This window comes from Ammospiza caudacuta, chromosome 2, assembly GCF_027887145.1.
Source record: "Ammospiza caudacuta isolate bAmmCau1 chromosome 2, bAmmCau1.pri, whole genome shotgun sequence".
In the NCBI taxonomy this organism is placed as follows: Eukaryota; Metazoa; Chordata; class Aves; order Passeriformes; family Passerellidae; genus Ammospiza; species Ammospiza caudacuta.
Genome location: NC_080594.1, coordinates 114,563,628 through 114,578,666, shown reverse-complemented (window position 1 = coordinate 114,578,666; position 15,039 = coordinate 114,563,628). Strand labels below are relative to the sequence as shown.

General features: G+C 44.5%; 1 protein-coding gene across 1 annotated transcript in view; it reads right to left on the bottom strand.

The window, feature by feature from the left end:
* Nucleotides 1-4,236: 4,236 nt before the first annotated feature.
* Nucleotides 4,237-15,039, bottom strand: part of LOC131554954 (amine oxidase [flavin-containing] A-like) — a 36,033-nt gene continuing 25,230 nt past the window's right edge. Inside the window, exons 7-15 of the mRNA XM_058800585.1 lie at nt 13,964-14,113; nt 12,833-12,992; nt 11,468-11,564; nt 10,088-10,141; nt 9,085-9,142; nt 8,572-8,669; nt 7,312-7,423; nt 5,928-5,990; nt 4,237-5,440 (exon numbers count right to left, since the gene is read on the bottom strand). Of these exons, the coding sequence (XP_058656568.1) occupies nt 5,285-5,440; nt 5,928-5,990; nt 7,312-7,423; nt 8,572-8,669; nt 9,085-9,142; nt 10,088-10,141; nt 11,468-11,564; nt 12,833-12,992; nt 13,964-14,113 (948 nt within the window). The 3' untranslated portion in view covers nt 4,237-5,284. The remainder of the gene's footprint in view (nt 5,441-5,927; nt 5,991-7,311; nt 7,424-8,571; nt 8,670-9,084; nt 9,143-10,087; nt 10,142-11,467; nt 11,565-12,832; nt 12,993-13,963; nt 14,114-15,039) is intronic.

Here is a 15,039-nt window from a genome sequence, read left to right as displayed (position 1 = left end):
TTCCCAATAATTCTTTATGAGATGGAGTGTGGCCAGAGCAATTTTTCAGAGTGCCAGCACCTCTATCCATCCCTGCAAAGCAAATTGCCCCCACAAAATCTCCCTTTTCTGAGAAGGGGAATGCCCAGGAGCATTTAGGGTCTGTGCTCACACTTTTCTTCCAGCTCCTTTGTGCTGCCCAGCAGGAGACAGGACTCGAGTTGCCCTTTGGAGGAAGTTTTGCAGAGCTGGCAGGGGCTTGGTGCCTCAGCCATTTCACTGCCCTGATTTCTGCTAAGGACTGGCCAGGGCCGGGAGGCAGAGCCTGCAGGGATGGAGCCTCTGCTTCCTCCAGTGTGGCGCATCAGAGCTTGGAGATGGGTCAGAACTTATTTTTAAAGCTGGGGACTTGCATCATTTCCCTTTAGTGTGCTTCTCTTGCAGAGTTCAACAGGAAGGGTGAACACCAGGCCAGAAATGCAGAAATGCCCCCAGAGACCTTTCTGCAAACCACAGTGTGAAGCTTCTGACACATATTTCTTTGTGAGGTGATAAAATACTGCTATGAGTAGCCCAGAAGATGACAGCCTTTGTTTCAGCCTGTGCCATGCTGCTGAGCTGGCCATGCTGTCTGCAGCTGGTGTCTGCTGACAGAACTCCTCCTCAAATGCCAGCCTCTGCCCTTTGGAATTCAGCCAGGTGCCCTGGATTTAACCAAGGTTTTGATGAAAATGATGGGGCTCAGGCATTAATCCAAGGAGTTTTCAAGTGAGTGATCTGGTCATGAAAGTCCAAATTCCAACACAAGCAATAATTATGTCCTTTCCTTCATTTTCAACCTCATCTCAAGTGGCAGCTGCCCTCCTGTACTGTGAGTGGCAGGCATATTTCATAAAGAAGAACTGTGGGAAGATACAGATGGCAAAGGGCATCTATCGTATATTTTCTTGTGCTTGGTAAGGTTAGAGACAGTGCAAATTCATGCCCCTATCTGATATGTTCATTATAGAGCAGGGAGCACCACATCCCTGGGACTCTGGAGGAACAGATGTGTGGCTTGAAGGCACTGCTGATCTCCTCTGGCACCCAGCAAGGTGCCAACACCCTGCCAAAGCTTCCCTCTCCTCTCATGTGTAATGGGCTCTCACTTGGGAAAATTTTTTCCAGCTCCTTCTATGTGTCCTGGGTTATTCTGTCTCTGTTACATTAGATGTGTCACCCTGTTTAAGTTTTTCTAAGCCTTCTGATGTTTACATTCTTATAACAAACTTTCTCACACACTTTATGTAAATAACTTATTGTTTTGCATTCTTTTATGGAGGAGGAGAAATTTGATGGACTGTTGGTTTGTCCAGTGTCATTGGAGACGTGGCACTGTCACCCTCCAATCCACTGTCACTTTTGGAAATCTATAAATGTTGGAGTCAGATTTAAGCTTCACCCTTTTTTGCCTTGGAAAATCCAGCATCCGTGTCTTTCTGTTTCGTGTCCTAGAGTGACAAAGATGAGTCAAAAAACCCCAAAACAAAGAGAGCAAGGAACAGGAAACAGAATCTGGAAAGCCAAGCACTACAAATGAAGAGCAGAATAGGAACTGCAGCTGGAGCCCAAAGCATTTATTGCCAAGTACAGGAGCTGAGTGGGAAAAGAAAAAGTTACAGTTCACTCACAAAGAGCACATTTGATTTCCCCTCCTGGATTTTCACCAAGATGAAATTTCCTTTCTCTGTGTGTGTGTGAAAAGCAACTGTTGCAGGGGAGAAACAGCCCACAAGGAAGAGCTGACTACAGCCATGTTTCACAGTGGAGGACTCTGTTTGTTTGTTTTTTGTTTGTTTTTCTGGAGCTGGGAGCTGAACTCTGTGCAGACAGCATAAAACCAGTCCCCAGCTTGACCCAGCATGGTTCCTGGCTGAGGAAAGCCCTTGCTGTTGGGCATCAGAACCTGGTCAGTGGGACATGGGAACCCACTGGTGGGAAACTGGATGTTGAAATGTGTCAGACTGTGCTGGCACATCACCCTGGCTGTTTTTGTTCAAATGCATAATGCTAATTTTGCCAGTAGTTGGGGGGTATCTTTGGTCCTGGGAAAAGAGATCAAGTACAAACCTGGGGCTGAATCAAATGTGAATTGAAAAGTATTGCTGGTGAAGGACTAGCAGAGAGGCCAAGGGAAGGCAGCAACCTCTTGCTTCCCCAGAATGCATTTTCACATAGTAATAGAATGTTTTGGAAGGGATCTTAAAGATCATCCCATTCCAATTCCCTTTGATAAGAACAAGCTGCTTGGGGCTCCATCCAAGGAAACCTTGAACAATTCCAGGAAAGGGGCATGCCCCAGTTCTCTGAGCATCCCATCCCTCACCATTTTGAGGCTGGGTGTACCTTTATAGCAACCTGGGTGTGTCTGGTCAGTCCTCCCCTGTGTCCCACACAAGGAGCATGACTGGAGGGCCACTGTGTCCCTGGGGGACATCCATGTTCTCTGCTCCAAAACACGGAGCCCTGCAACCTGGCGCTGCTTCCTTGGGGTGGTGGCCCCTTCCCAGACCTGTCACACAGTGGTTTCCAACCAGAGGGGTTTGGGTTGTCTGTTCCCATGCCAGGATGTTGTGGGCTGGGCAGGTAATGAGTGAATTAAAGCCTTGCTAGGCTGATGGTGCTAAAAATCAAACAGTGGCTCTGCTCCTGCACCTCCTGCCCATCCAGCCCCTGCTGAACCATCCTGTTTCATGGTCCCTGTCGCCATGGGCTGGTTGATGGCAGCCATGGGGGAACAACTACGTCACCCTTTGCAGGCAGGAGCTGCAGCCAAGGGGAGTGGGCCAGAAAGGAGAAGGGAGAGTCTCACAGGAGAGTTTTTCCATCCCCAGGGCTTGGGCAAAGCTGCTATGCTATGTGTGAGCAAACCCAGCAGCTTGATTAAAAAGAGGCAGATCTTTCCACATATATCATCCCCACTTGCTGATTTTGGACTGTGCTCAGTGGTGCTTCTTATTTCACTGCTACTGTGGAGCATTAAGGGGTTTTTATCTCTCTCTGCTGCTCCTTCTGCCAGTGCTTGCTCTGGTCTTTGTTTTACTTCCAGCAGCCCTTTCACCTAATGTTTTCCCATTTCCTAGAGGTGTCAATGCAATTTAGTTCCCACTCTGGTGATGAAGGATTTGATGTGGACCCCAGCCTCTCCCATCTCACTCTGCATTCAAAGAGAACAGAACATTTCCCACTTCTGCCAAAGGAGTGCAAAGCTCTTCCTCAAAAAATGGGGGCACTGAGCACCCCTGATTTGGGAAGGTGTCCAAAGGCTTTCCCATTCCCCAGCCTGGGTGAGGGCTCTGGCCCCCAAAAGCAAGAGGTGTTTCCCTGGTGCTTGGTGCTCCCAGCTTTAATGCCGGCAGCAGCTCACTTGGGGAGTTGTCAGTGGTGATAGACTCAGTCCCATTCTGTTTCAAAATTGGTTTAAGAAAGATGCCTGGCTGTTTAATATTTAAGCTAAATGTTTAATGTTTAAACAGGGAAATTGGTCTGATTGTCAGAAAGGGCATTAAAGCAGGATGGGAACTGGTCTATAATCTCTGACAAATGTTGCCCTTTCTCTGCAGCAGCCTGGTGCCTGGGAGCTGCTGGAGCTTCAGAAATGCCAATTTTAATCAATCTCACTCATTCCACTTGCTGCCTGCCAATCCCACAGCAGTGAGATGTGCCCTTCCCTGGGAAGGGGCAACCTTGTACCTGGCCCTGTTTAACAGTCTGAGATTAATTCAGCTGAATTGCACTGGTATTTCAAACCCCAAACTAATTTCAATAGAAATGTGTGTGGAAAAGGTGTAAAGTGAAGCTGGACAGTGTTAGCTCATGGGTTTATTGCAGATGATTTGGGGTCCCTTTTACACGTGCACACAGAAGTTCTGATGTCAAGCCTGAAAATGATTGGCTCTAATTGCTACAAATACACCTATGGATAAATTATTTTTTAACAGGTACAGGCAGTGTTTTTCAGGCGGTGGAAATGTCCTCCTGGGGGAAGTGTGTGGCAGTGTAGAACTGCCACAAAAGGCTCATCAGCAGCCTGGGCTGCCTCCCTGCCTGGGCTGCATGCCCAGGGTACTCCTTGTGCACAGGAATCCCTGCTCAGCAGTGGCTGGAGCTGGGGAGAGCATATTCAGCAGGGAGCCCTCAGCAATTCAGGTAACTCACAAAAAACCAAGCAAGACAGAATCTGAAGAAAAGTTTATAAGAAGATCAAGGTTTCAGGACTATTGAAAGGCACATTTCACCCACAGCTGAGCTCATGGACATGTACAACGCTCAAAAGTCATGGCAAAAAGACCACATAATGATGGCACATTGTGAAACATACATTCCAGACTTCAGTCAAACACTAAAGTGATTATTTTAAGTGTATCATGTACATAATAAGAGCAGAACAGGCAGATGCTTCCAATTACTGTAATTTACAAGGCAGTAATTCCAGCCTCAAATACAGTTCTCCTTATTAGAAGAAGGGGCTATGGATTAGCAGCAAAATGAGGGGCAGTAAATGGATAGGGAATAGGGAAGCTGCTGCCATTTGGAAAACAACAGCCAGCACCTGCTGCAAGTGGGAGGAATTTAACTTTGCTAATTCATTTCACTGTGCTGTGGCAGCACAAGGCTGGGCTGGATGGATGCTCTCAGGGCAGGCACCCTGCAGAGCAGATGTGCACAGATGTTTCCTTGGCAGTGGGCAGGATGAAGTCCAGCCATGCCTCCTCTCTCCCTGCTCAGTGCTGTGCCTTGTGATAATTACCTCCTTTCATCCAGCTCGGGGTTAAGCTTCACATTGAGATGATTAATAATTAATCAAATGCATTTGAAAATTAATTTGGCAATTCTGTGACTGATTGGCATGCTAATCTCTTCTGTGCAGCAGGGATGGTATAGGAACAACCTTGGATGTTCTGAGGTGAATGTATGAGGGCACTTACTGTCTTGTGTGGCGAAAAATAAAACACTGAGTGGAAACAAAAGCGTTCTCTGAGACCTCTTTGCAACTCAGAAAAGGTGTGATCTGCATTTTGCCTTCCTGTATTAGGAATATATCATTGATATTATAATGTCCAACCAAAACCAAATGGACAAGTTTGAAAAATGCCCCCACGGTTTAACTGCAGTAGATTCGATGCAATAAATATGGGACTAAAAAGAAAAAATCACAAGGAGAATAACTTCTTGCTCTTTCCAGCCATCCATGCCACTTTTCTCCAAAATAACATTCATCTGGTGCGAGGGGAGGAGAGAGGGTGTGCAGCTGCCCCTGTCCCCGCTAGTTCCGGTAAGGAAATCCCTTTTTACAGACCCAGAGCGCTGCAGCAGCCGCAGAGGTGACACACAGGGTGCAGCTCAGCAGGCACAGCAGCCCCGGCGCCGAGGGCAGGTTCCTCTCCCAGAAGCTCCTGGGGAATGGCCGCACTGGGACATCCTGGGGGAGAGAGGAGATGGTGATTCCATAGGGTGTCCTCTCGCCCTGAGGTGGCAAACGCCCCCCGTGAGGCTGGGGAGGTCACAGGTGTTTCCCAGGTGAAATAGCTGGAAATATTTGAATATGAAATACCAGGGAGAAGAGTCATGGCTGTGAGATGTGTGTTCTATCATCCAGGACAGCCACAGGACAGTGAAGATGGAGTTACTTGTGGCTGGAATGAGGTTTTATTTGGCTTTAAACCACGGCAGAATTAGGCTGCATTTTTCAGTCCCAGGCTCTGAGATCAGTGTGCTTGGCTCTTAGTCATCCACCCTTCAGACAGGGGTAAAAATATTCCTTGGACAAGTCACAGAAATTAGTGCCATCAGCATGGGAGGTGACTAAAGGCTTGCCTGGGAGCAGGGTGCACAGGAATCACTGAAACAGGGACACACCTGACTGAAGGCTGTGTGCCTGACTGGGTGACAGTGACACTCTGGCTCACCTTTGACTCTGGCTCTGGCATCCAAATTTCACTCTTGGAGATCTTCCCCATACTGTGCAGTACCTAGAAGAAAAAATTATTAAATTATTTGTACCATGTGAAAAAATTATAACCCACAATACTTCCAGTGTTGGAGAAACAGACAAAGTCAGAGCAAGTGACATTGATAAAAGATGTAACTATGACTAGCTGAAAGTCTCTTGAACCACAAAATGTACAGTGATTTCTGCTAGAGCTTCTCTAAATATTTTTGTGGGAGGTTCTTAGGTTTAGGGTTTTTTTTGGTTTTTTGGTGTTTTTTTTTTTTTTTTTTTTCCTGAGTAAAAGTAAAAAAGCTTTTTCTCAAGGCAGTTTGAGAAATACCAAGGCAAGGCTACAGCCATGCACTGGGGACACAAAACCTTTTAGTAGTGATGCTTCTGGGATATGGAAACAGGAGAGATGCAACCCTGAGGTTCTCACAGCAGAGAATTATGGAGCCCTCCCTCGCCCATTCAGGCAGTGCAAAGCTCATCAAGGATTTTTCTTGAGAATAAACTGATTGTAACAATCATGGGGATTTTGGGGGCGGGGGGGGGGGAATGAATGCCTCCAGAAGGCAGCTCACTGTGTTTATAACTACTGCTCACAGGCATGGAGAAAAGAGAAATTAGGTGACTTGAAACGAAGCAAATAATAAGGATTATAGGGAAATTTGACATTCTGTCAAATGGAAGTAAAAGACTGATTTTCCTTTAAATAACAACTCTGTGGCTTTGCCATGCAGTTGTAACTGCAATGTGCACCCTTTAATGCTTTTTTCCCCTCCCTCCAGACTGCTGTAAAGGGATTTCACTGTGACTGGAAACCCAGCCCAACGTGTGTTGTTGTGAGGAGATTTAGACATTATCAGAGCTGAACATTACAATTTCATAAGGCTCAGCTAACAGGACCGTCTTGCAAAAGGAGAAGCAGAAGGGATAGATCAAAAACAAGAACAATGTTCAGATTTTCAGATTTCTGCACAGGAAATAGCTGTGAGCATTTGAAACGACTTAGATGAGTCTTAAAACATGCAGTGATTAATTTGTTAGAAACTGAGACAGAGTATGTACAAGCAGCATCAGGTTGGAGGGTTTTTCCTCTAGACATGCAGTACATGGCATAAGCTTTATTTTCAGTCTCCAGTTCAGTAATATTCTGATTTTGTTGAGATTCTTGGCTTCACTTTATTTGATAACCAATTAAGTAAGTTAAAAAAATTAAAAATATTTGGGTCACGTTGTTTACTGGGATCTCTCCCTGCCAATTCTAGGAGCCTTTGCACTAAATCAGACTCTCCCAGCAGTACTCAATCCTTTGCAGCCTTTTGAGGGAGATGCTGGGAGCAGGGCAGGGTGAGTACCTCTCTGGCTGCTCTCTCTCCTGCCTGCACGGCTCCCTCCATGTATCCGCTCCACTGCGTCGCCGTCTCCGTGCCAGCAAAGTAGATCCTGTCCACAGGCTGGCGAATGATCCTTCAAAACAATGGAAAATGTCAGGGGACAAGTGACAGGAGGGTGATGGTCCTTCTAAAAGCAAGTTATGGCTTTGATGGAGTGTGTGGCTCCAGCTGTCCAGAATCCCTGCAGACCTGGGCTGAGGTGTGATCAGCTGTCCTTGCAGGACCAGCTGCTTGCTTCTGCACACAAAATTCAAGATCTGACAGAGAGAAAAACCTTAGGCATAAATCAGTGTTCCCAGTTTCCTTACAAAGATATACAGGCCTCAGTTTAGTGCTGGGATAAGGGATAATCCTAACAGCAATGCAGTGCAGCTGATAGACTGATGTTTTCTGCACGGCAGCTTTGCTGTTATCCTGCTGTTACAGTGGGATGTGGATGATGTTCCTGTAGTGCTAGATCACCAATATCAGCCTGTTTCTGAGGCTGCTTTGCACTCAGGGAGCTGCATTTCCCCCCACAGGGTCATAAAGGCAGTCCCTCAGCCCTGCAGTCCTGCACAAGCATTCCAGCCAACCCATCTGCAGGTAATTCTCCCACTGGGAATGTGCCTGGTGTAAGGGCTCCCATCTAATCCCCCATTAGGTTTTCCCTGTCTGCTTGACAGCAGCTTCCCCAGGCCAGACACCTCACCCATCACTGCCTGGGTGTTTGGATAAATGACAGGAGATAAATGACTGTACATGGGACAAAATGACTGTACGTGGGACAACTCCTCTCTACATGATCTCAGCTCAGGCAGGGTCTAACCCCATGCTGGACATGTTGAGGAGTTCCTGGGCTTCTCCTGAACCTGATGCTCCACCTATACAGTCAGTGAAGACTCTTCATCTCTCCAAGATGTGTGTCCTCAAGGGCCTGGGGGTCTCTAGAGGGATCCACTGCAAATACTGCATCGCAAAAACTACTGGAAATAATCCAGAGGGGAAAAGTTTTGTGGATTTTAGTTTTGTGACTGTGCTTCATCTCCTTAAAAGCCACAAGAGAAACTCTGCTCTTAGTAAAGCAAATAGCAACATCCTCATTAGCTGGGGAGTGGGGAGTGCAAAGAGGGTTGAAGTTCCCCTAATACTGTAAATATGCCATGGGTGTGTTGCATAAAGTATAGCATTGTACATGAGCTAAGAAATGTGAATTAGGAAGCAAAGCACTCTCTGTTTTACCTTCCATAGGAGTGCATGATGCCTGGTGGGAAGTAGGCTGTGTAGCAGCCCCCTGAATATTGCTCCATGGTCCAGTCCTTCTCCTCATAATGCACAGGCTGTGAGTTTCAACAGAGAAAACAGTCAAACACTGACAGAGGAACTGGAAATAAAGAACACATTTCTTTTGAAGAGGGGGAAAACAGGCTAAGAATACCTGCCAAAGGAGTGCCATGTCATCTGGCTAATGCTATCCATCTGCACAAAACAAATTTTTGTGCTTTTGCAGAAACACCAGTCTCCCACAGGCACGTGACAGGCCAAATTAAAACATGCACTGCCTTCTCTTTTCTTGTGCAGGGTGAGACTGGCAGCTCTTTTCTTCTTGTATTCAGTCCCGTCCTCCCCTTGTTGAATGGCCCAACATGCAATTTTAGGTACACATTTTAGGTGCCAGGAACTTTGCCCTCATCATCCAGAACAAAGGAGCAACAATATTGTACAACAGAGAAAAACCAGGCATTAATTCCTTACATGTAAAGCCTCTCTCATCCCCAGTGCCTTGGCATATGCCTCACTGATCTTCCTTTTCCTGTATGAAAATAAAATCAGAGTCAGAAAAAAAAAAAGGAGGGTGTGCGAGGGGAAACCTTTACACTCTCATCTTTCTTATAAAAAACCCAAATTTACTGCAACACATGGGAAAGAAAGTTGGGTTAGGCTTTGTTTTTAAGTCAGATTTCAACTTCTTATCTTAACATACATATTTCAAATGCTGATGCCTGAAAGTTACATCAAAAATGGACCCAGGGAATGGGAAATGAAGGTTGATTTTGGCAATGAGCTCTAAGAAAATAAATCTTTGTACAGCTATTTTAGGATGCAGAGCCAATTCATCCTCGTGTTTGCTGGTGTAAGACCAGAAGAAAAGCAATATAAATCAATTAAATCCCTACAGATTTACTCTAGCTGGGAATAAAATATGAGCTGAAGAATGCTGCTCACATTCCTAAGCAGAGCTCCTCTTTCACTTGCACTGTACCAAAATTCACATTTAGAAAGTGAATTTTCACTTCACAATTGTTCATTTCACTGACTAATGGGGAAACCATACTTTTATAAACACAGAAATTTAAAAATTTTATCACCCAGTCTGAATCTGAAGGAGACCCAAAAGGAGACATATCAGCACTGCTGTATCCCTGGGTTAAAGCATCATTCAGTGGAGATGTAGTTTGGGAACATGGTTGGAAAAATCTTCTCCATTCACACAGATACCCACAATTGGTAAATCATAGCATAGAAGAGTGGGCAGGACTTGGAAATTTAGAAATATCCATAACTGTTAGAATATTAGCTTTAGCGTCTCAGCCTGTTTATGCTAAAATCTCAATTTCTGCCCCAAATTCCAGCGTTGGTAGCTGCACTGAGCATGTATAAATGTGCACATTCACACACATATTTACACACATCCCTGTGGGGAAGCAGCCCAGAGAAACAATTTGTTTCTGAATATCCACAGCTTCTGAACTCTTACCTCTCTTCCTTGCTGAGATGGGCCAGCTTGACAGCCTTTCTGCTAAGGATGAAACTGAAAACAAAAATAAGGAATATGAACATCACCTCAGCTGATTTGCAGGCCTGAAATGACTCTAAAAAGAAATTGGCAAAGCATTTTACTGGTATGCAATGAGCTGCATGTTTGGCATCATACCTCAACATCAAATAATTACAGGTCACACAGGGGAAAAAGCCCATGCAGGGTAACCTGCAGAGTTACTTGAAAGGGAGGGTGCATTCCCTGACTAGGTATGATCCAGAAGGACTGAAATTCTGAGCTTTATTAAGCTTTTGAAGTCCAGCAGGCAGCTGCCTGTGTCACTTGTGTAAGTGATGGCAGCCTGCTGCTCTGACAGGCTCTGCACAGTGCCATGGATCACTCCTGCAAGAACCAGGATTGAGGTTTATCCATCTTGGAGGAAACAGATTTGACAATTAGCTCATCTGGCCTGTTGGAGATATCCAGGGGATGAAGGATGCTCCTACACTCTTTTAGAAAGTCACAGAAATCCATGAGGAGAAAGAAAGCTGGAAACTGTTTGCCATGTGGGGTTTGGAGGAGGTCTGCTGCTCTCAGGCCGTGGAAGCTTTCAAGCCCTGAACATGCCCATAAACATGCACAGCTCAGCAGAAGGGGTGAGCTTTTCCTGCCAGACACTTAAGGAGCAGTTGCCTGACATTTATATTGGCTTTTTTTGGCAGTGTCACCTCAGATTATGGTGGAAACACTTGTAAAAATTGTTTGTTCATTTGGTTTCAGATATTTTAAAAGCCAGTCAATGCTGTCATGTATTTTCCCACCTGTTTGTCCAAACTGTAACATTTTTACTTGTCAGTTTCTACAGAATCTTGATTTTTTTTTTTCACTGCACAGCTGCCTCCCTGCTCCAGCAGCTGATGTTCCTTGTCCTGCCTCAGCTCAGTGGGGAGAGGAGAAAATGAGGATTTCTTGGACAAATGCATTGTCATTTTGAACCAGGCACTAAACATAAAAGCCCAACATAAGCCAAATACAGGCTCAAACAGATAGGTAAGGCAGGGATTTATTTCTAAATCTACGCCATAGCAAAAAGAACCAAATGTGACCTGAATCCTTAAAAATTACTACAGCTGAATTCAGCAAGTGCTTCCCAACCACATCCTTGTATTAGGCTGTTTGTGGCAGAACCTTAACCAAAAATTTATATGGACTTTTAGAGAGGCACAAGAGGCTTGGCAGAAGTGCTCTCCTCCATTGGTGCAAACTGTGGAAGTGGGAAACACTGATGTAACCTGGTCATTTCCCCTCTCCCTCCTGCTCCCACTAACTCTTACAAAAGAAAATACACATCTGTGAGTGTGGCCCAGCAGCTTTTACCCCATAATGGCAGGGAAAGTTCCATCAGGTTTTGTGTCATCTATGGTTATTCCAATTGGAGACTCTTCATCCTCAATGACGAAGGAACCACAATAACCTAAGGGGAAAGAAACCCCAAGATGATTGTTAGAAAAACTTGTTGGTGATCACTGTTTCTGCTAGGAATGAGCAGGGAAAATTATCCATAAACAGAATTGTGCAGTAATTCTGTTATTATCAATAGGACCCACATGTCTGAAGTGTCTCTGTAACAGTTTCTCTCTTCTCTCTGACTCTGGGAAATTATGTAAAAAGACTTGTAAAAATCTTTAAAATTCCATTGTCAGCCAACAAGGAATTTCTGTGGATTGCTGCAAGTCCCTTTGGCTTTCTATTTTGGGGAGAATAAACATTAAAAAAAATTGATCTAGTCAGAATTATGGTGATTCATTCCATGAGTAACTTTGACCAAAACAAAATCCAGTGTAATTACATCTGGTCACTGCAGGCTCAAATCTCCACTATCTTGATTTTGCTGGTAATAAGATTGTTAGGAATGGTGTTCCATAACAGTAATGCAGCAGACACATGGGCTGTCTAATCTAGGATCACATCAGGACATGTTTCAGATGAACATGCAAAAAATCCCATCTAGATGACAATGCTTGACTATATTCCTGCCTAATCTCAATGGCCAGGTTATGCCCTGAAACATGCAAAAATTATATTGCTTTGATTAAGAAGTATTTTTACCACTCTCAATATAGTTAGGAATAAAGGAGAATTAATCTGTTCATACAAATAGTTCTGAAAATAGTATCAGTTAAAGCTGAGGAAAAAAAAAATTACAGAATAAAAAAAAAAAATATTACTGAGTGGAAAAATATCTAGAGCTAAACAAAAAGCTAACCTACTTTTCCCAGTCCTCTGAGATATCAAGTCTGCAGAACAGAAGATTAAAATCAGGGAAAGGTCTTGCTTACACCTTAAGCTCTGCTTGTCACCAGCTGTAAATTCTCTTTGGCTGACCTAAGTGTCCCTGGCAGGAGAAGAAGGGAGTTGATGCTGCAGGGAAGCTGATGCTTCTGTGCTCTGCAGGTTTCAGCAAGGTTTCCCAGGGAAACACTCCTTGTTCTCTTGGTCATCCCACCTCAGCCAACTGCTGTGAGATTTGGGATCCTGGTTGGGTCTGGACTCATCTTTGGGACAAGACATGCACTCAAGCTCAGAGAAAGATTTCTGCTTTCTAAGGAGCTTTAATTTCCCTTTTCTGTATGTTTGATTTTGGGGTTTTGAACATTTAACCTTCCCTTGGATTTATTCCCTGATTGTTAGACAGCAAAATTTCAAAATTTGCACAGAGCTCCCAAGTCCTTCCCCACCTACCCTTCCTCCTCCAGAAGGCTTCCTTGTAGTACATCATGGTTTTTATGACACTGCCCATAGGCAAACGCTGAATTAACTGGTTTCTGTTTGGTGGCAGCTCTGGTTTGTAGTGAATCTTTGTTGTCAGGATTGGAGGGATGGCACTGATCACATACTTGCTCTGAAATGAAGAGCAAAGTCAGCACAAGGCGCTGCCTCCCCATGAGCTCATCCCACAGGACAGGTTTGAAAGTCACTTTTAATAGCTGCTAACAGCTTTCCCACTCCTGACCCTGCCAGGTGGCTTTCCCACACACAGATTTCCAAATGACAAAAGTAATTCTGCCATTTCAGAAACACAGAGTGGAAAAAACAGACCTGAGTTGAAACTTGGCTGGAGACAGGTGGGGAAATGAGACAAGAGACACCACGTGGGTAAAACTGCCCTTATCATCTCCAGGAAAACATAACCCACATTTGTCCAAATTATAAGATGCTAAAAAAATTGCACATTCATAGGATGTTACTTCAGGACAAGGAATACTAATGGCGATTCCAGCTTTCCTGACTGTGCTCCATCCCTCTCACAGGCCCTGGGTCTGACTGGAGCAGTGCAGGACTCTGGAGGGTGACACTTTATCCCAACACTGCTGCTCTCAGGCTGATGGGGCTGCTGCTGCCCCTTGGGTGCCCTGTGGGTCATCATGTGCTGATGGAGCATTTCAAAGCACCCAGTACAGAGGCAAAATCTTACTAAATGTGTTTGAAATGTGTTGGGTTTTTTTTTTTTTGGTTTTTTTTTTTTTTTTCTGTACTGTGAACCACAGTACAGAAACAGGACACAAACAGGAAGGGTTTTTTTTCCTTCCTTTGAAGTGGCCTCAATGCAGAACTAAAATGTAAAAATATATAAAGAAATAGAAAAAGAAATTTAAGGCAGAGAAGTCAGAGTAATGACAGAAACCAAGTAGCAGAACACCAAGAAGTGAGCCAGTCATAAATAAATCTGTAAAGCAGGTTCCATGGAGTGTCAGCATAGTCCAAGAAACAGACACACACAAATGGGCATTTCCTGATTACAGCTGGCCAAGAGATACAGCAGATATATTCCCCTACTAAATGCATACTCTACTTTTATTCTGATTGAATTACCTCATATATCTCATGGTTCAGAGTCTCCACAAGGACATTATCACCTGTCTGATCAATACTGATCACAGGTCTCTCCAGTTGAACTCTGCCTTTCAGGCGTTCCATTATTTTCTCCGATATCTGACCAGAACCCCCTTTAAACTTCCTCTCCTAAAACAACAAAGAGGAAAGAAACACAGACAAAAAAAAAAAATCAACAGCATTAATCACAATGACATTGAATATGACTTCTGCTCACCATCACGAAATTGCAGGCCAAATCTCCAAGTCCTAAGGGTCCATAAAGACACCCAGACTTCCAGAAGAGCGAGGGCACAAACCTGAGCCTCAGTGGGGATTACTGACTAAATCACTTTTGCAATGGCTTCCCTAATGACCTGGCTTAAAGACTCTTTAAGCCTAGAGAACATGCACATATAGTGCAGTCTTTCTAGCAAAAATAAACATATCACTTCATTCAAATGGGTTCTGAGTATTTTACCCACCATGGTGCAACTGAAACCCTCAATGTGACAAAGAAACCAACTGTACAGTGAAATACTGTGCCAGCCCAGAAGCAAGACAGATCTTTAACCAAGTCTGGTCTCCAGGTAATGAGCTTTCTCCCTGTGTCTTCTCTGGGAAGACACAAAGACAGTTCTGCCAGGGAAAAAAACCACAATCTGTGACACACATAATGTGTAATGTCCATGCAGAGGGCCAGGGGAAGCACTAAAACCTCTTTTATCTACCAGCCACCTGCAGGAGGTAAAGCAGCTCCCTTTTACATGTGAGATGCTGGCAGAGAGGAAAGGATCCATAAAGTTTTGTGCTGAAAGACTGAAATGGCTGCCCAAACAGGTTTTATAAGACTTGGACGGGCCATTAGGCCAGAAACCTTAGTGCTTCTGCTCAACTAAAATTGATTGGGGTGAGGGAAGAAGGAAGCATGATAGGAACAAAGACAGCTTTTCCCATCCAACTACAAAGAAAAGTAAAGCTCTTCCCAGGTGGCTTCCCCTTCTCCACAAGTTTCATTTATGAGTATCTTGGGATTAATTTTATTTTTAACTCTTGCTGCAGCATCCAGCAGCTGC